At 38.6% G+C, this 21,503-nt stretch overlaps 2 protein-coding genes across 2 annotated transcripts; both read left to right on the forward strand.

The window, feature by feature from the left end:
• The first annotated feature begins 1,835 nt into the window (after positions 1-1,835).
• Positions 1,836-5,238, forward strand: LOC108262495 (histone H3.3A-like). The gene has a single exon (XM_017462927.3). It carries the CDS (start codon positions 1,996-1,998, stop codon positions 2,404-2,406), a length of 411 nt encoding a protein of 136 aa, XP_017318416.1. The 5' UTR covers positions 1,836-1,995; the 3' UTR covers positions 2,407-5,238.
• A 1,178-nt stretch (positions 5,239-6,416) lies between these two features.
• Positions 6,417-14,999, forward strand: LOC128630225 (uncharacterized). Its single transcript, XM_053678827.1, has 7 exons — positions 6,417-6,625; positions 6,785-6,906; positions 7,366-7,482; positions 7,893-7,947; positions 8,174-8,378; positions 8,663-10,536; positions 13,497-14,999. Exons 2-6 carry the CDS (start codon positions 6,854-6,856, stop codon positions 8,845-8,847), a joined length of 615 nt encoding a protein of 204 aa, XP_053534802.1. The 5' UTR covers positions 6,417-6,625; positions 6,785-6,853; the 3' UTR covers positions 8,848-10,536; positions 13,497-14,999.
• Positions 15,000-21,503: the final 6,504 nt, after the last annotated feature.

Below are 21,503 nucleotides of genomic sequence, written 5' to 3' on the forward strand. Positions count from 1 at the left end.
CTCCATCTAAGGTCTTATTTTGTCTTGAGCAAAGAAATTGACAGAAAAGGCTTATACAGAAATCAGGAGACCTCATATATCAAGCACTCAGTCAGTTTTTATTCAAAGCTGTATAAAAGCGAGCATGAGCAAGCTACCCAAACTAAGCAAGGCAAGCTTGATAAGGAGCGTACACCAGATGCACTAGAGGCTGAACTCAGTGGTATGGAGAATGGGTGGACACTGGGTATCGATGAGCTCTCAGTGGAGCTCTACAAGGCTTTCTGGTGCATATTAGGGCAGGGCTTGCTAGATGTGCTACAGGATAGTCCGAAGCATGGCAAGCTGCCATTGAGGTGTTGTAGAGTGGTTCTGACCCTATTACCAAAGAAAGGTGAGTTTAGGAACTGGGGCCCTGGTATAGTTACTATATATATGTACTATATATATGTACATACTGTAAGATGCTCTTAAAAGTATTATCAACAAGACTTAGGAAGGTAATCTAACAAGTCATTCACTTTGACCAGTTGTACCATCTGCCAGGCAGGTCAATCTTCAACCATGTATACTTCATTTGAATATCTCCAGGATACCAGGCCTGAAGACTGGTCTTTATTTCACTGGTTTTGTTGCGTCCTGTGGTTTCCCTACATACACGCTACTGCCGGAGTTTATTCAGGACTGAGTGTGCAAAGGGATTACTTGCCAGGAAGGATATGCCACGCAAAGCTGGGACTTCAAGATGGAGTAACGCTACTTAGATGAATGCCAATCTGGTGAGAATGCTCCAGTCTACCTTTCTTTATGTATTATTTATTATTGTTGATTTATTATGTGGTGCACTTTCTTTCTGTATAATACACCTTGGATGTTTGAAACCAATGTATTTTTGTTTCCGATACTTTTTGATACACTATTTTGAGGGGTAATAAAGCCTGAGAAAGGAACAGCACTGATAGAGGTGAGGTGTGCATACAGCTCAGGTACTACTTCAGTGGGGGTGGTTAGCCCTGAGGAAGGTGAGCCTATTCCACATATCATCACACCAAATTTGACAGAAGTCTTAGACTTTTCTTGTTAAGTACATTTGCACACGATTTGTAAAGGAGCGTACTCTAGAAGATGATCTAAGTACAAGGGTTGACACACCCTGGTGCAGTGTCCTGGGCTAAATAATGATGTAAAGACAGAGTGGCAAGCACTGTACAAACCACCATTAACCAAAAAAAAAAAAAAAAAAAAAAAGGTGATCTACAGTGGAGAATGTTGCATGGCATTGTCTCTGTAAATGCTTTTTATCTCTATTTTAAACCCAGAGCTTACACAAGTGTCCTTTTTGTTTGCTGAGGGAGACAGTGGTTCATGATTTTTATAAACTGTTAAAAAATGCTTTATTGGCACAAATGCTAGATGAAATTATTAACAGGTCAGTTAGTGACCTATTGCAGGGTCTGTAACAGGTTAATATAATAAGATATTTTAAAGAAAGAGGACAAGAGTATCATAAAAATGTAATAAAGAATAACAGAAACATCATTCATAAATTTTATATATGTGCATGTAAGATTTACCTCACTGGTTTGCACTCATCAAATTTCTGGCTTGATGCTGCAGAATTTCTGGTACTAATTTGTGAATGCAGTGTAATTAGGACAGTGAGTTTAGAAGGTGTAGATTTGTTTCCACCTCTCCCAGGTGACAGTGAGAGCACAGCTGCTGGTCTCTATGCAACCAGGTCTGTCTGCAGTCTCTCTCTCTCTCTCTCTCTCTCTCTCTCTCTCTCTCTCTCTCTCTCTCTCTCTCACACACACACACACACACACACACACGCTGGAATTCGATAGCAGGTTTGTAATTGTTTTTTCTGCCACAGCAATCTTAGCCAATACGAGAGTGACTGTTTTGCCTATGTCATGGAGAGCTCAGCGCAGGGCGACGTTAGAGCTTAAAAACCAGCGTTTGCCAGCACCATTTATTCTGTTTTTCTATCCGTGAAGTGCAGAGCTCGACGCTATGGCAAGAACCAAGCAGTCCGTCCGTGAGTCCACCGGTGGCAAGGCACCAAGGAAGCAGCTCGCCACTAAGGCTGCCCGCAAGAGCGCGCCGGCTACCGGCGGCGTGAAGAAGCCTCATCGTTACAGTCCCGGCACCGTGGCTCTGAGGGAGATCCGCCGTTATCAGAGATCTACTGAGCTGTTCATCCGCAAGCTGCCCTTCCAGCGCCTGGTGAGAGAAATCGTTCAGGACTTCAAGCCCGACTTGCGTTTCCAGAGTGCAGCCATCGGGGCCCTGCAGGAGGCGAGCGAGGCATACCTGGTCGGTCTGTGCGAGGACACCAACCTGTGCGCTATCTACGCCAAGAGAGTGACCATCATGCCCAAGGATATTCAGCTGGCCCGCCGTATTCGCGGAGAACGCGCTTAAACCACAACTCCGTCTAATATACGCACAGTCCAGCTCACTGTCTCAGAAAAATGAGCAAGTCTTCATTCTTTGGCTGTTTAAATATTTATAATGTGGTAAAGGGAAAGGAAATGTATAAATAGTATATGTGTAGATATGGATGATTTATATTTCCATAAACATTATACATAGGTTTCTAAATGTATGTTATGTATATTGTATAATGTGTGTATCTGTGTATCCATATTCACTTGCCTTTCTTTTCTGTTTAGAAATTATAAGAGTTATTTACCATTTCCATGTCAAGTACTGAATATATCTTATTTAAAAATGGGATACTACTACTATTATTACTACTACTTTATTTTTATAATAATAATAATAATAATAATAATAATAATAATAATAATAAAAGTTAATAAAAGTGCTTAGCATGTTCTCCTCAAGCCTACAGGACTGTTGGTTTGATTCTCGCCTGCATGTTCTCCGCATGCTTTGTTTCCTCCACGTGCTCTGGGTTTCTCTCCAGTCCAAAGGCATGTGTTGTGGGCTGGTTGGCATCTCTATATTATCCAAAGTGTGAGATTGTGCCCTGCAATGGGTTGGCACGATGTCCAGGGTGTCCCCTGCCTCATGCCTGAATCCCATGGGATAGGCTCCAGGCTCCCCGTGACCTGTGTAGGATAAGCAGTACAGAGAATAGATGGATGGAAGGATGGATATATGGATATTGACTGCCTTCATGTGGCCCAATTTAGGAAGTGCATGTTCCCCAAGACATAACTGTTTAGAGCAGCGGTTCTCTACCTTTTTTTAAAAAAAATTGTGCACCCTACACAAACACCAATGCTAGACAGCGTAAATTTGGTTTATACTCGACATGTCCGGAAAAAATTATGTCATTGCGGAGTGTGCGGTCGAGCATGTTGAGTGCGCAAGGCCTCATTTCTCGTGGCGATCTGCATGGCACCGGATCCGGAAATGAATGACTTGGAGGCGACTCTTGCCGGAAGGTACGATTGTACAGGTATCTCTATGATCCATCCATGCGGGACCTTAGAGAGAGCCAGATGACACAAAATTCATGGAAAGGTTTTCAAAATAGTGATTTGCATTTGCTTTGTACGTACTGCTGAGATGATAAAGCCAAAGCTGACAGTCACTACACTACACCATCAGACACAGTGATTACACCTCATTCTGCTGTCTTTATACACAGACCTTTACACTCATGGTGAACATCCAGAGTGATCATTCTGTAATATCTTTCATTTATCTCTATACATAAAGAGACATTTACACTGATGGTGAACATCCAGAGTGATCATTCTGTAATATCTTTTTTTTTTTTTTTTTTTATCTCTGTACATAAAGAGACGTTTACACTGATGGTGAACATACAGAGTGATCATTCTGTAATATCTTTCTTTTGTCTCTTGTTATAGGAGACCTGGATCTCCAGAATTTGTAGTCTCAGCCCTGCCGTTATTTATTTCTAAATGTAAATACAAGCTGATATAATATGCTAAGTTCATATATTATAATTGCCTTGAAATATGTTTTATGATTAAACTATGTAAAGAACCTCAACCTTGACAGCCCAGGGAAATACAATCGCGTCAGGAGAAAGAGAGGTCCAAGAAGAAAAAGGGAACAAGCCTGCCCCAAGGTATCCAGAGATATGGAGAAAAACGGATTGGAAAATCTTCCGCTAAGAAGGCTGGTCCTGACGTTCTTTAACCGGACATGCGAGGTTTACAACTCGACACGCTGGATGTGAAGAGAACTGAGGAACTAATATTGGAAAGTAATTGTTTAATGAAGAAATGTGATAGTATAAGGAGTGTCTTGAATAAAAAGGGGGCTGAAGCTACAATGTTAAAAGACCGAGCTAAATTTAAACGTGCAGAGAGCATTACGCAGCTAAATCAGAGATATGGACAAAAATACACTGAGAAAATGAAACAAGAAGCACATGTCTGTCTTGAGAGGCCTAGACCATCTATTTTTACCACACAGGTGGACACATTGGAAAGATTGATCAAAAGCATTGATATAAAATTGAAGCATGTCAGTGAACCATAAAAGAACATTTAACAGTTTGAGAACTGTTTCTCAAACCACACAGCTTCCTGTTTTTCTCTTAAGAAAACAAGTTATCATTCTTTACCGATATGTTGATCTTTATGCTGTACGGTTTTGTGAGAAATACCTGCTATATTCTTGTTTTTCTCTTAAGAAAGCGCCATACACTTTTCTGTGAATTCTATTTTATCTCTAAGAAAGCAAGTTAACACTCTGTTGAACTTTATGCTTTCTGCTGACAACGCTGCTACATTCTATTTCATTTCTAAGAAACCGAGCTAGTGCATCAAACCTCATCTTGTTTTTTTCGCTTAAGAAAGCGAGCTAGAGTTGTACACTTTTCTTAGAAATAACTGCTACACTTTTGTTTTTCTCTTAAAAAAGCGAGCTAGCGCTGAACACTTTTCTGACAAAAGACTGTTTTTTTCTGACAAAAGACTATATTCTAAGTTTTTCTCTTCAGAAAGTGAGCTGGCGCACCAAGACTGCATGATATTTTGAGCATCATGCTTAAACCCTAGCACCTGAAACCACAATAAATAAAGGTATAAATACTTGGAATAAGCCAGCATTAATTTGCCACTCCTCGGGTGAAGGTCTTGTCATTTTAATTTCTTGAAAAAGGAAACCACTATTCAGATCCTGCGTGGTCTAAGGATTTTCTTTATTTTATTTTTCTCTATATTTTGAGTTAAAAGTAATTGTAATCCTTTTGTTTTTTACTTTAATAAACCGAAGTCTATATAAAGGATGATTCGTATATTTCACTGTAAAGAGTACGACTCCTTTTATTATACGTCTTCAGAGAAGAAAATGGACTTCAAAGGGTTCTCGAGCCCAGAGGCACGAAAGCTTCACTTCCTGATAAAGGTAAGAGAAAGTAATTCTACAGGCTCTATCAGTTTTATGATAAGAGTAGTGGGTAGAACACAGAACACTGGCATAAGGAATTCCAGGGAAAATATTACACTCTATACATAAAGAGACATTTACACTGATGGTGAACATACAGAGTGATCATTCTGTAATATCTTTCTTTTCTCTCTGTACATAAAGAGACGTTTACACTGATGGGAGAATATAATAATCACCTGGTTTTGTAAATGTGAGAAATGACATCTGCAGGAAGCTCGACGTTTTCCTGATGTCTACAGTAATTGCTAACATTTAGTCTAGAAAATGAGCCTACAATAAATAATAAGTCTATTTAATGAAAGTGAAGGTCCATGTTTAATAAAAATCTTAATAGAATGAATAAAATAAATTGAGGTTGTTTAGTTTAGTTTTATACATGTTCTCATATTTATAGCTGTGTGTTGTTGTAATGTGACAAGTGATAATCTCAAGGTTCATTGGGTTTTATATGATTATTATTATTTTATATATAATTGATTATTATTATTGTTATGCGTGTGTGTATCTTTGTTATTATTTCAGACATCAGATGTTTCTCATCTATATTAAATGTTTTCTACACATTTGATCATTTTAGAAAATGTTTGAAGGATTTTTACACGCACCCCTGCTCTCATCAGACAGAACCTCGATTGGGAAACACTGGGTTAGTTACTCGTCTTACCAATGTGTTTAACTTACTCTCCATCATCACTTTTATTCTGAGTAACATTCATTATTCACACAAAAACTACTTACACACCAATCCTCACTAATATCAGGATACTCGCTCTCATTAAGGGAAAACCAGAAAAAATACTTTTCTGCAGATATTTAAGTAAACTTACTCAGTGTATGAGTTCTGCTTCTTTATCTAATGATCTGCTGAGTGTTTCTAGCACTTCCTGGTATTTTAATTTTGTTTATATATTTGTATAGAGCTCTGACAGTTGTTTGTGCACAGCTGAATGAGTCTACGAGATAATAAATGAAGGTAATGAAATGATAATGTGTGTTATGTAGATTTTACCAGACTTTTAATTCTGTTCTCTGTATTTGCAGCGTTTTCAGGCTTTTACTTTCAGTATTTGCAGGCCTCAGCTCCATGGATCAGAAAGCTGTCTGATAACAACCTATAACCGTGTGTGTGTGTTTATTACCCTACCTCAGTACCCCTACCCCTCTGCAGAATAAACAGGTAGACAGTGAACGTGAAAGTCAGAATCTTCATTTAATACACCATTTCAGGAGTAAAAACACAGTGAGTGTCTACATCTAAAGCTATAATATATAAACACACTGAATGTACACTAGATGCAGAAGAGTTTTGTGGGTTTGTACTGAAGTTTGAATGTACACAGGTTGTTTTATGACTTGATACCGTGACTATTTCCTGTAAGTGAACTCTGTGCTGATACAGGGTTTGATTTAACACACCGATGTTGGAGTGAAGTAAACGTGTGTCCTGCTGTAATCTGGAGAAGGAGACATGAACTCCAACATGAGTGTGTCTGGAGAACAGGACTTAAAGAGAGACGAGAGGTGAGTTACTTTTCCATTCACCAGCAATAAATACACACCGTCTCATGGGAACAGATCTGTATCTCTAAACACTCACTAGTTAACGGAGGAACTAAACTTTGGTTTAAGGTGTTTAATAGCAGTGAATATATCACTGATCTGATCTAAGAACAGTTTAGAGAAATCATTCACTGAGAGAAGAGTAAAAAGGACTGTGTAATGTGGAGGAGAAGAGCAGCGTAGCTTTGAGTCAGTGAACTCTACAGGCTTTAAGACCCAGCTGAGTCAGTTATCTGTGATTGGGACTCCTGACATCAGTGTAATTCCTGAGGTATGGGGCGTGTCTCCTGTTTGAATAAGTGTGCAGACTGGAGCTGAATTAAAAAGATGGAATTATTGGTGTTTAATGATGAACACATTGTGTAACAGTGCTGAGACAGCAGAGTATTAATTATTGCTGATATTTCTGTTTAATTCTAGAATGATGGAGGGAAAGAGATCAGACTCACCAGAACCCAGCTGTGTGTCCATGAAGAGTGACCGGTCAATGGATCATCCATTTGACTTCAGAGACAGAGCCAATTCTCCTGATGTGAGGTTAGAACAGTGAGGTGTTTTACAGCAGTGTTCCACCTGATCAAACTCACTGGTCTCATTCCGAAGCCCTTCATGATCTTTATCAGGTGTTGAAGCAGAAAAACACTAAACTGTGCAATGCTGAAGCTCTCGGACTGGCAGTGAGGAAAACTGCTTTAAGAGTTCAGTTCAGCCTGCAGTCCCTGAGCTGGAGGGTCTGTGGTGCTACACAACAACATTTACACCTGGGACATTAATGACTAGATCACTATTTTATTCATAAACATGTTAGTGTCAGTGAGAAATCCTGAAATCAGTGTATTGTGTTAAGAGGATCGTGTTAAATATCTGTCTCTGTATGTATTAGTGTGTGTTGTGCAGCTATGAATACATATAGTCTATATCACATCATGTGTTTTATTTGTTCACAGACCACAACAGAAGAAATCAAACCTCAGCAGAAATCAGTTGGACTCCATATTCAAGGTTTGTGTCTTTTTAATGTGTGTAACTTGTGTGTGAGCAGGTTACAGGTTTTTTATTTAAGATCATGACAATTTACTGATTTATTGATGTGCAGCAGCATTATGGGTAATTGGACAGAATTTCAGCTGTAACTGTGGTAATAGAAAAAGACTTCTATTCTTTTCATAAAATAAAAGCATCTCTCAGTGTGTAACATTTAGATGTGTTCCTGTGTGTTTCTAACCAGGAGCTGGAACACAAAGTCATCACTCTGATAAAGAATGAGCTGAAGAGGTTTAGGAAGCTCCTGAGTCCAGATTACCCAGCATGCACTGAGAGGGAGGTGGAGGATGAGAAGGATCTGCACAGTGTCAGCCAGGGAGCGCTGAAGATCACACTGCACGTCCTGAAGAACATGAACCACACAGATCTCGCTAACACACTGCACAACAGTAAGAGCTCTGAGTCATGGCTTTATTCCATCAGGTTCACTTCAGAGAGAGGAAATAGTTTTAGATAGGAACACTTTTAGTTTGAAGTTCGAGTTTAGTATCATGTACATCTGCTGCTTTTCTGTTCTGTTCGTGGTCCAGCTTGTGGAGACTCTGTACAATGGTCCTGTTAATTCAGGAATATTTAGTACTTGAATCAGGAATGAACAGCAGCGTTTGAATTTTACATTTAATCCTGTGTTCAGTGATTTTACATTAAAACATGTTATTACTTTGTTTATTAGAGTCTGTGGCCTCTGTGTATCAGACAAGTGGGAGGAAAGATTCTTCCTGTGCAAGGTGCTGCTCTCACTTCTTTCAGCATAGCTCCTGGTCTCAGAACAGGTTTAGTTCATCGTTGCTGGTGTTGTGTAGAGGATGTTATATTGTGAAAGTCACAACTATCCCCGCTCAAGGTCTTGTGAAATAGTTGACCTTGTTTGTGACTATATTCACCGTGATGCTTTCAGCAGTTACTACATTAGTGTCCTTAATTTTTTACTATTTAAACATTGTTTCAAAGTTTATTACAGGCTCAATGAATGTTCTTCTCCTTCACTAGAAGATAAAGGCCCGGTTTCACAGACAGGGTTTACATTAAGCCAGGATTAGGCCTTCGATCAATTAGGACATTTCAGTAGCTTTTATAAACGTGTCTTAGAAAAATATATTTCTGGTGCACATCCTGAGATAAAACAATGGCACTGACGTGTTTTAAGATCCATCCGTGCAAGTAGCTTTCAGTTAAAACAGCTCAGACATACATTTTAGTCTAGGACTAGGCTTAAGCCTTGTTTGTGAAACCAGGGGAAAAAGAAGAAGGGTGTGCTTTATTATGCTCTCTGCAGAATATGACAGAAGAAATGTGACCCACACCTATAGCTATAAAAAGCAGGTAGAACTGCAGTTAGCCTCAAATGTGTAGCTGGGCTGGAAATTTATTTTTGTATGCATGTATAATTTTTTTTATATTACAGATGAACAAGCAAACAGATTTAAAGGCTGTTGTGAATGATGGGTTACAGAAATGTCTTCCTGTGTTTATTATTATTTAAGTTATATATTCTGATTTGTAAGCAAGATTATGAAGTCTCCTTTTGCTAATCATTTTACAGCATTATTAAAAAGTCCATGTACACAATGTTTATCCCGAGTGCCTTTTTGATGTATTTTATTATCCTGCACAAAGCAAAAACACAATCTGAGTGTAGATGCCCCTCGTAAATATTAATATAGTAATAGTAAATGGACAAGTGAAGGGGCAGCAATTACCTTAGGCCCCGAGCTAGCAAGGGCCCCCAAAATGCTGCATAAACTTATAGTTAAGAAAGTTTTATTTTTACTTTTTGCTAATTAATTATGTTTTTTCTAAAAATGCCATCAGAATGCTTACTTCATGAGTGGCGTATTGGACTGGGTGTGGTGGTCCGCTCTGGGCCAGAAAGTCCAGAGCCACTTTTTGGCCCTGTACACGCCTGATTATTGCTGTTAATGATAAATAACATAAGCTGAAATTTTAAATATTGATGTTAAAACACTGAAATGAGGGCCCCATCCCTATATTTTGTCTAGGATTCGACAAATCACTAAATCTGTCCTTGTGCTAGCCACTACACCACCACATAGGACACAAGTTTTATTTTATACATTTAAAAAATATATCTTTTATTTAAAAAAAATTGTATGAGTTGCATTTTTAAGCTATAATATTTGTGATTTTATGTGAAACTATCATAAACAGGTGTCACTCAAGTGAATTAAATGATGTAGATAATGACTGAATCCTACTATATGGACCTGTTACTGTTAGTCTCTGTATAAGAGGATTTCACTGGCGATGAAGTAATAGATTTAAACTCTATGTAGAGCGCTCTCTCGTGGCTCCACCCACCACGCACATTCGAACCAATCATATTATCCTCCCTGGCATCCGTGGGCGTGTCTAACCGCGTCGGTCTGTTAAAGGTAGCAGGTTGTACATGGCGAGCGGTTTACTCACTGAGGGCTGGTGATTGGTGTAATGGAAGCCGTCTCTGAACCGCATTTAATGACGGAGAACTACAGAAGTGGAGAGAAAACGCAGCACTGAGCAACTTGTAGACTTCACACCCGACCGTAGGTGGGTAGATGAACGTGTTTGGCCGTATTTATTCGCTAAGCTGCTAGCTTGTTAGCTCTGCGGCTGTTTTAGTATAAAGTACTAACTTGAGTTAACTCGGTGGGAGTTTATTTAGCGCCGGATAAACGGTGAACTGGTTAGTTTTGTAAATCTGACGCTTCTCGGGAACTTTATCCGCCTTGCTGTCTGGGTGACACAGAGAGCAACTGTTTACCAAGTGACTTTATTTTCAGTGCTTTTTGAACTGTCTCTCAGCCCTAAATAGTTCCGCGGTATTTGTGTGGAATTGGGATGAACGTCTAGTTAAAGGGTTGATGTCTCGCTGGCGCAGTGATTTGTTCTTTAGGAGTGTTTTTCTCTTGAACAGCTCTCTGTGTGGAGACTTGAGGTAGTTCTGTAGTCACAGGTGCACAAATCAGTCACACAGCTCCAGCTCCAGCTCCACCTGCGCCTCTCGCAGGGAAACGGTTTCTGTGCACTGGCTCCATCCCAAATCACCTTGTATGGAATCTCTATCTCTAGTGCACTAGGTGCGGTAGAGACTCCATTCGTTCAGACCGAGTGTAGTGTACCTAGATACGCAGTCGTGCAGGATTTGGGCACAGGCCACGCTAATGAAACAGCATCCATTTCAAGTCAAGTTGCTATTGTTAAACATTTCACTAAATCCTGTATGGAAAGGTTGCTGTTCAGTTGTTCTATAAGCGCAATTTCAACCAAATACAGTGGAGTGTAAAAGTTTGTATCCCCTTTTGGTTTCTTTTGGAAGGAAGGGTGTTAAATGTCCTAAACACTACAGAATTTGACTGTAAGTAGAAGTTAATTTTATTATCAGACTCGGATATTCATGTTAATATTTTTAATACTGCTCATTAGTGTTAAATGACTTGAAAGAGTCAACACATGGGATGGTCATGGCAAGGTCTTGATTTTGTGGTCAGCAAACCGTTTTTGTGTTGATTTTGATGTATGTTTTGGATCACTGTCCTGCTGGAAGATCCAGCCATGGCCCATTTGAATCTTTCTGGCAGAGGCAGTCAGGTTTTTATTTAATATCTGTTGATATTTGATACTAGGGCTGGATGATATGGCCAAAATATATATCACGATATATCTCTTAATTTCGGTTGATACGATATAATTCCGATAACGATATGAACAATATAAATCCTCAGAAAAACTGCCAAGGATGCCCACAACAGATGTCTGTACCTTCAAACTTCTGTAAACATATCCTCCTATAAAACTATATAATAATTTAGAAATAAAAATGGCACAAATATATGAACGTTCACCTTTAATTTTAATTTAACCTTCATACAAACACAAAGTGTGAAATCACCATCAAATAAACACAAAACTCTCACCTTTGTCAATATTAATATCTTTCACTTTAAACTACAAAATAGGCTGATTATTTTATTCTAATAAATTGAATTAAAAGTGCTTCAGCCAGGATAAAAAAATATGAAAAATGTTCAGAGTTGCTGAAGAAAACAGAAAGTGTGAGCAATAACAAGAACACATGTTGCTGGGGCAGGGACATTGTTGGGGGTTGATGACTGTAGGTCCAAATTTTGCCTATTACCTGAAGACACTTAACATAGAAACAGATACTCACATATTCAATTGGAGAAAGAAAAATAAGACACCAGCCGTGAGTGAGAAGAAGCAAGGGTCCAGGTTTATTCGTTCCGTTCCACCACACGAAATCCACACAGTTTGAGACGTCCCAAAATGCGATCTAAAAAAAAAACAGAGCTGAAGCTCTTCTATTTACACAGTTTTCTTAGGGTCATGACCCAGACACCAATGTGTTTTAGAAAGAGCTTATCAAAATTACGATTCTGTTTTAGAAAAAGCCCTCCCCGAACACCATTCTGTTTTCGAAAGAGCCGGAGAGACCTTGGTCTCACGGTGTCCGCTGTTCCCATCGACGGTTATCTCCCGGCCCTAGCCGTTCCCATAGACAGTTGTCTCACAAGTGCAACTTTGCTCAACTACCCTTATAAACGACCCATCTTGGTTCTCTCTTAAAAATTAAGGCCTTCGTCTGTGTTACTCCTGACTTTTTCTCGTGAGAAAAGAATCCTCCACACCTTCAAGTGCATTATGAGCAAGTTTCTTTCACATTTTTCTGTATTTCTGTTTTATAATGCTTTTTTCTTTTCATATTTGCTCTACATTTCTGTTTTATATCTGGTTATACTGCTTGCAAGTATTTTACCCCCTTTTCTGTACCCCATACTTCACAATATCATTATAATATCCTTATAATCCTTATATTATCCTTATAATATCCTAATACTCCTTTTATTATTCTTATAATGTTCTGTTTTCCTTCTGTATGTGTGTGCGTGGCGGCATAGGCCTGTGTGTCTGTGTGTGTGTGTGTGTCTCTCTTAGTTGACCGTCCACCTACACTCTGAGGCCTGCCACACTAATCAAATACATGTATTGTTATCCCCCTGTGCCTTGCTTATCTGTGTGTTGTGTCTTAGGTGAACATCTGTTTATACAGTCCACCAGCCCAGTGAATTCTCAATAAGATTACATATTACTCATACTAGGTCTCCCTCGTGTTTATTTCATGTATATTTTATATACAACACTACACTCACATAATGTGGCTTCAATTCCTGTTGAAAATATCATAATTATGAGGTGAATGCACATGAAAGTATAACTAGAACTCATATTTTTCTATGAGCCCCGACTTTATGAACTGAGAGTAAGTTTAAAAAAAAAAAAAAAAAAAAAGTAATGGCAGCCCCCACAATTAATGTGCCACCTACAGCAGACAGTAAAATTTAAGTGGTACTTTTGCTTGTTAACTAAGAACTACAGCTCAATATTTTCCTTCAGTAAGTAAAAAATAAACTTCTTGTTGATGAAATTGCAAAACAAATAAATAAATAAAAGAAAATGTCTCACACTGTCAATTTTACTTCCAAAACCAGTTGAACACACACCAAATCATAATGACCATCTCTGATATTGTGTGCACAAACTTCTGAGGAGGACTTGAAGGCAGCAATAAATGATGTCACATGATTTATTAACAACAAACAGATAAAAACAATAGTGTCCATGTTCTCCTGGACTGTTGAATAAGGTGAGTAAATGAATAAACCTTTGTAATGATTGCTCTGATTTTTAAGAGACTTACTGTATACTTATAATGTAATGTACACATCATATAAATTATCAGTTCATTTGGAGAAGGATATAAGGATAATGATTCTGAAATAATTACTTTTCTTCTCTTTTTCTATTTCTATGAAGCCCAAATTAAATCTCATTAGATTCAAGCAAGAATCTGTTTCATAAAGTCTTATTGTTTTCTTAAAAACCTTATTTTTTGGTTAATGGTGATGGACAGTGTGCACTGATTCGGTTTCTATTTTATAGCCACTCTAGCGTTTTACTAACAGTGTGTCATGGAACGACTGAAAGACAATATGCATACCTCTAAATTTTAAATGTTTTAAACAAGAACAACCCAGCCCCACCTGCCCCCATCATCCTGTGTGACTCCCCAGTCGATACTGTGCACTCCTTCCGCTTCCTGGGAACTATCATCACCCAGGACCTCAAGTGGGAGCTGAACATCAGGTCTCTCATTAAAAAAAATCAGAGTGTACTTCTTGTGGCAACTGAAGAAGTTCAACCTACCAAAGACATTATGGTGCACTTCTACACCTCCATCATCAGTATGGTGAGTCCATACTCACCTCCTCCATCACCATCTAGTACACTGCTGCCACTGAAAAAGGACAAGGACAGACTGCAGCATGTCATTTGCTCTTCTGAGAAGGTCATTGGCTGCAATCTGCCACCCCTTCATTATCTGTGCACTTCCAGGACCCTGAAACGGGCAGTTACGATTATGGCTGACCCCTCTCACGCTGGACACAAACTTTTCCAGGCACTCCCCTCTGCAATAGGCTGCAGTCCATCAAGTCCAAAAACCTCACGCCACAAAAACAGTTTCTTCCCATCGACAACTGGCCTCATTAACAACACTGAGGTCTCTTATCCGCCTCCATGAACATTTACACATCACATTAACGAACAACCCCACATTGTTGTTTCATATGCATTACATTAACACACAACTCAGACTGCTGTGTTCAACACATACTGTACTAATGTACAGTTAAAGTTTTTATTTTCCTAAACCTTCCAAAACATAACTTCCTAACTCTCTCTTATTAATATTATATTATTTCTTGTATGTACTGTTATTGTTAAGCACCAGTACACCAAGACAAATTCCTTGTACATGTAAACTCACCGTACTTGACAATAAATCTGATTCTGATTCCCAACAAACATCACTGCGAAAGACCGTGCAAAACTATGTCATGCACTTACAAATTTCACCAATTCAAGTAGGTTTCCACAAAAAAGTACAATAAACTCCACAAGTTGCATCGCACATTTTGAGATCACACATTTATGGTTGCAAAAATCAGAAAAAAAACTGGAAATCCTGTAAGGACTGATATTGAATCTTGCTACTTTGCATTTCGTGGAATTTCAGAGTAATGAGTTCTAAAGCTGACATCCAAAATGTGTTGTTTTAAAACATGTTCTGTAATGTGTTCTCCACAGTAAACACCTTACTCAACATTCTTTCCCACGAGTACATGCAGGCACGTATCCATCATGGAGCTTCCGGGGAGTGTGATGATCATTCCCCAGGATACCATGACTGGTGCATTTAAAGGCAGCAGAGTGCAACAGCACCATGTCATTGAAAGCTGGAAAGGCCTTTACCTCTACGAACAGGTCGTCACTCAGTGTGAGAAAGAGGTGGCTGCATCGACAAAGTGCACCGAGGCTGGGGTGCTAGTCAGGCATGGAGTTATGGAAACAGGCTAACTTTATACCTTAACAGCAGCGCACCCCTCACTCACGTACTCCAGTTTTAATTGAAGGTTCACATTTCAAATTCCTGTTGGAATCTTTCTGACCATGTTCATGTACAGTTTGTATAAGATTTAGTTCCACTTATTCCTACTGATTATTGTGAAATGTTTAACAGAGGTACAGTATATTTTGAGATATTTACATAACCTTTGAAAAGAAATTGTTGGTTTTAACTTTGCTTTCTCTTTCTGTTATAGATTTTTAGATTATTTATTAAATGATCTGGCAGACAGAAACTGTGAGTGAAAAACTTTTGGCAGGTTTAGTATTGAGTCATAAGTTAAAAAAAAAAATGTTTCAGTGGCACGAAGCTCAGTAGAATTTTCTGGCATAAGTTTAATTTCCCCAAAGTTCTATGATTTTGCTGTAGCAGTGACATGGATTTGGGACATCCATCCATCCAGCCATCCATTTTCTGTACCGCGTATCCTACACAGGGTCGTGGGGGAGCGTGGAGCCTATCCCAGGGGACTTGGGGCATAAGACAGGGGACAGCCCTGGATAGGGTGCCAACCTGTTGCAGGGCACAATTGCACACACACTCACACACATTCACACACTACGGATCATTTGGAAATGCCAATCATCCTACAACACGTCTTTGAATTGGGGAGGAAACCACATCACCTGAAGGAAACCCGCGAAGCATGGGGAGAGCATGCAAACTCCATGCACACAGTGCTATGATAGTTGTTGTTATTGTTGTTGTTATTGTTATTATTATTATTATTATTATTATGAGGATCCTGTTGTGTGCTGGAGAGGCTTTTCCAGCCTGTCTCTCTACCACACCTTAAAGCATCTTAACATCACAGGACAACAAATGAAAAGAACTATCAGGAACACCACAGAGGCTGCTGAGAGAGCTTCAAGAAGGCTCTGGAGGGTGATCAGCAAATTGGACACAGGCCAGGTCTAGGGAGTCTTAGGATTAAAGACCCGAAACACCCAGTGGCTCCAGGTTCCATCACTAATGTGTCCAAAAGCACATTGCAAGATGTATGAAAAAAAAAAACATGAAAATATTAATAATAAAAATTAATTCATTAATTTCATAAAAATCAGAAAAGTTGGCTGGACTAGAAAAAACATGCACAATGACCATCCAAGCTGTTTTTTATTTTATTTTTATTTTATTAATTACATTATTTTTGCAGACCCAGCAGATACAGTCAGGTTCATAAATATTTGGACATTGACAAAGTTATTGTTTTTAAAACCACAGTATATTGGAGTTGAAATCAAATAATATCCATATTCATTCTTTCATTTCAACTCCAAAATACTGTGTTCAACAGCTAAAATAATAACTTTGTCAAGTAACGAAGAGGAAACATTAGCATTGTCTGTACACCAAAAAAAAAAAAAGAGAGAACCTCTATGTTATGTTAGTATCAGGGTACTGGTAATTGCACCTCCCCATAGTCCACCTCCTCTGTATTAAAGGTCATTTTAGATAGCAACTATAGAAAATATAGTAGTTTAAAAAAAACAACACCCTACTACACACTCGTCTCCTCATGCTGCAAGTGCACACTGGTTATGGCCTAGTAAGGCGAGTAAAGGGAATTGAACACAGGTTATTGGGGAAAAATAAAATGTAAAGCAAGGCAAGGAGGAATGAGCACAAATTACAGCAAATCATGAGAAGCTTGTGGAAGGCTACCCCAAGTTCAATCAATGAACAGGCAATACCACTAAACACTAACAAAGTGTATGTAATTGCCGTAAACAGTAAGCATAATGAGAGAGAAATAGTTGGTATATATTGTAACCTTAGTTTTGACAGGTATAGGTCAAAGGTCAAAAAGATACACATTCTAACTCTCTATATCTAGATCAAAGGTCATGATCATAAAAATATTTATAGTTAAATCTGTATCACATCCATTCGTTACCATACATGGTGCGGCCATGTGTTTTCCACCCCACACACGTTGCACACATGGTCCTTCTAACACTCTGTGGAAGGTCTTAAAAATATATATAGTTATGTTAAATCTGGTTCACATCCATTCGTTACCATGCATGGTGCGGCCATGTGTTTTCCACCCCACACACGTTGCACACATGGTCCTTCTAACACTCTGTGGTAGGTCATAAAAATATATATAGTTATGTTAAATCTGGATCACATCCATTCGTTACCATACATGGTGCGGCGGTGTGTTTTCCACCCCACACACGTTGCACACACATGTTATTTCTTTTCACATAGAATATGAAACTCTCTGAGGTAGGTCATAAAAATATATATAGTTATGTTAAAGCTGGTTCACATCCATTCGTTACCATACATGGTGCGGCGATGTGTTTTCCACCCCACACATGTTGCACACACATGTTCTTTCTTTTCACATAGAATATGAAACTCTCTGAAGTAGGTCATAAAAATATATATAGTTATGTTAAATCTGGTTCCCATCCATTCGTGACAGAAACGTTACCATACATGGTACGGCCATGTGTATCCCACATCCAAACAAAAAATATGACACACACACACACACACACACACACACACACGCACAAACACACACGTGCACGTACAGACAAACGCATGCATACGAACCTGCTTATAAAAGTCGAGCATCCCTCTAGGTTTTATAATACTCTGTACTTAGAACAACGTGTGCGATCTTACACCATGGCTGATGTTTGTCCTAACGCGCCGAAAAAAGCTCACCCTTTTTTGGCAAGAATAGAAAAAATGTTAGAACATGAAAAGATTCAATATTGGGTAATGTCAAACGGATGTACAGCCGGGTATTTTTTCGATGCAGAAAAAGGAACCATTTTGCTTTTCAAGTTCTCGGTCCCGGGACACACGATCTTTTCCTTTCACGTAGAATATGAAGCACTCCGAGTCAGACCTAGGTCAAAAGGTCAACAACGTAAAACCCCCGTTCTGATGCATTCCCGAGCACAAACACACCCCACACACACTCTCGAATGCATACGAACCTGTTTATAAGGTCGAGCACTTCAAAAGTTTTAACATCGGAAAAGGTTCGACCGAATTTCCAGAGTCAGTTCTTCACTACTTCGAAAGTTTGAACATCGGCAAAGTTCAAAAGAATTTCCAGAGTCTATCCTTCACTACTTCCAGACACCATGGATTTCTCGGCAGGTAAAAATTTGTATTTTAATCAATTAATAGTAAAATATAAATTGAAATACAATGTTTATGTAATTATGCAGTAGGCAATGATATTGATATAAACTTAGAACTAATCTTTCTGAGTACAAAAATCATCATCCTTATCTGGTCATTATGTAATCTGGTACGATACTTTATCTAAAATGTAAATATTCATTACATTTATATTACAGTGCAAGACCGAGTTAAGCTCATCTGATTCTAGTGTATAGGTAATTAAAATTTGTCTCTTAGATCTATGTAGTGGTCTAAAATGAGAATGTTAAGTTATTAAAAGTATGTTTTACTCTTTTATAGACAGCTTGGTGATTATTTCTGATGATGAGATTCCCGAAACAACCACTCATGATCTTTTGAATCTGAGTTCCACACGTAAGTCATAACATAAAATTATGAATGTTTCATGCTGTAAAAGTCTTTCATACGTGAATATAACATTGTTTGTATCATATTCAGAATTTGAGGGAAACGTGACTAACAGTGATTACGATGGAGATATTTTAGGTGAGTTGTAGTATATTTACCTTCTATTTACACAGCACAAAAAATAAATAAATAAAAGCTCTTTCACATGTTCTGTGACTTATAGATACGAGTGATGCAATAGAAGACCAAGAGGAAATCATCTCGGAAACCGACATTCAACAAGACATCGAACTACAACATATCTGTGCAGTGTGGCGTGAATTCTTCGAAGCAAAGACTGATTTATTGGAAAACTTTGGACAGATTGATTATACACTTGAATCTGGTTGAGGTACAGATTTTATCCCTTTACTGTATAGCATGCTTGAAAATGTGATTAGATGTCTCTCAGTGAGCATAAAGTTGATTAGGAAATTGTATGATAGATATGACGCAGAAACGACTGAAATGCAGTTCGGATTTGGAGACTAAAAAAAAGAGAACCGAAAATTCTCCATTATCGCATGATTTCTTTTATGACGGAAACCAGAGTGTCTCTTCAATGCAAATACTGTATCAAAGCAACAAATTTCTCCAAGAACCAAGTTTCACTGCACTGTGCTGCTGTATTAACCGGTGACAACGCCCCTGATAACAAAGAGAATTGTGAAGTGAGGTATGACCGAACCAGCTGGCACGATCTGCAACGCTACTTCCGGCAAATCGATGAATTATTCCAAAAAACTGGAAGAGACAAAGAAATGATGCAAATAAAAGTAAGGCTAGAAGATGTCTTATTCTGAGATGGTCAATATACTATTCTTGATCAGAAACTCCACCTCCCCCAAGACTCCTCCCCACACGCTATATCAATGAGTCTGATTACATATCGAGTCAAAGTATTCTGAACGGCGGAACTGCTGGACAGAGTTATCCAACAAGATCTGAAGGACAACTGTCACGGCTGCGCGATCGATCACCCGAGTCAACTCCAACACGCATGTTTGTTCGATCCTGAAATGTACTATCTACACCTAAACACCTACAGATTGCTGAAAAAACTGTTTAAACCGTGGTTCAAATACACATTAGCAAGAGGTCTGAAACTGTGTGGAATCAAACACACTCCTTCCCTGGAAAAAATTCAAGGTATCGCTGAAGCCACCGTGTGTGAATGGCGAGACGAGCCTCACATCAAAACCGTGCTGAACGAGGTCAAAGAGAAAACCAAAGACGTTTTCAATGAGCAAGTGTGCGAAGACGTCGTAGATTACTGGACCTTTCACTCATCTCTGGAACCCGCTGAATCGTCGCATACATGGGAAACTTCAAAACAAGCCACGTCTATTCTGACTGCGAGAAAAGGCTGAAGCCGATTAAAACAAAAATGCTGAAGACATTCGTAAATAGCGTGTGTCCTTAACACATAGGTGTGTAACAAGTTTTTATATGTATTGCTGAAACATTTGAATGTAAACTAAACATGTATCTAAACCTGTGTGTGTTTAGAATGGAAAATGTTACTTTGATTGAATATGTAATACCTTACTCGCGTGTTCTGAGATAAATGCTTAATCTACACTGGTGTTTGATCATTCTTACCTTGACACTCGAAATGACTGAACGATTGATGAAGAATATATATTATACACCATCAGAACCTGGTTCGTATGGTGGTGTTGAGAGTTTGCAAAGAACTATTGTTGAGAAAATAGGTAAAAGAGCTAATGATACTGAAATAAAAAACTGGTTAGCAGAGCAGGATGCATACAGTCTACATAAACCAGTATCTACAAAGTTTAAAAGAAACAAGGTTTTTGTGAAGAACATCGATGAACAATGGCAAGCTGATTTAGTCGATATGAGCAACTTGTCAGAGAGTAACGACAATGCAAAATTTATGATCACATGTATAGATATTTTATCCAAATATGCCTGGGTACGTGTGTTACGAAACAAGACCGGAATCGAAGTAACTAAAGCTTTTGATTCCATTCTAAATGAAGGTAGGGTCCCCAAAAAACTACAAACTGATCAAGGGAAGGAGTTTTTTAACAAAAATTTTCAAACATTAATGAAAAAACATGACATTATTCACTTTGCTACGGGTACAGGGCAAAAAGCATCGGTGTGTGAAAGGTTCAACAGAACGCTAAAGACCAGGATGTGGAGATATTTTACCGCTTTTACCACGAGAGAATATATCGACATAGTTCAGGATTTGATTCAAGCGTACAATCACAATTACCATTCCAGCATCAAAATGAAACCTGCCGAGGTCAACGAATCCAGTTCCTTCAGAGTATTTAAAACCCTCTACGGACTGTTCACACCTAAATTAAAGAAACTAAATTTCAAGTTTAAAGTTGGTGATATCGTTAGAATTTCTCGTTTAAAAAGACAGTTTGAGAAAGGATACGAGCAAAACTTTACGGATGAATATTTTACAATCTCCGAACGGATACCG

The sequence above is a fragment of the Ictalurus punctatus genome, unplaced genomic scaffold (genome assembly GCF_001660625.3).
Source record: "Ictalurus punctatus breed USDA103 unplaced genomic scaffold, Coco_2.0 Super-Scaffold_100046, whole genome shotgun sequence".
Lineage (NCBI taxonomy): Eukaryota > Metazoa > Chordata > Actinopteri > Siluriformes > Ictaluridae > Ictalurus > Ictalurus punctatus.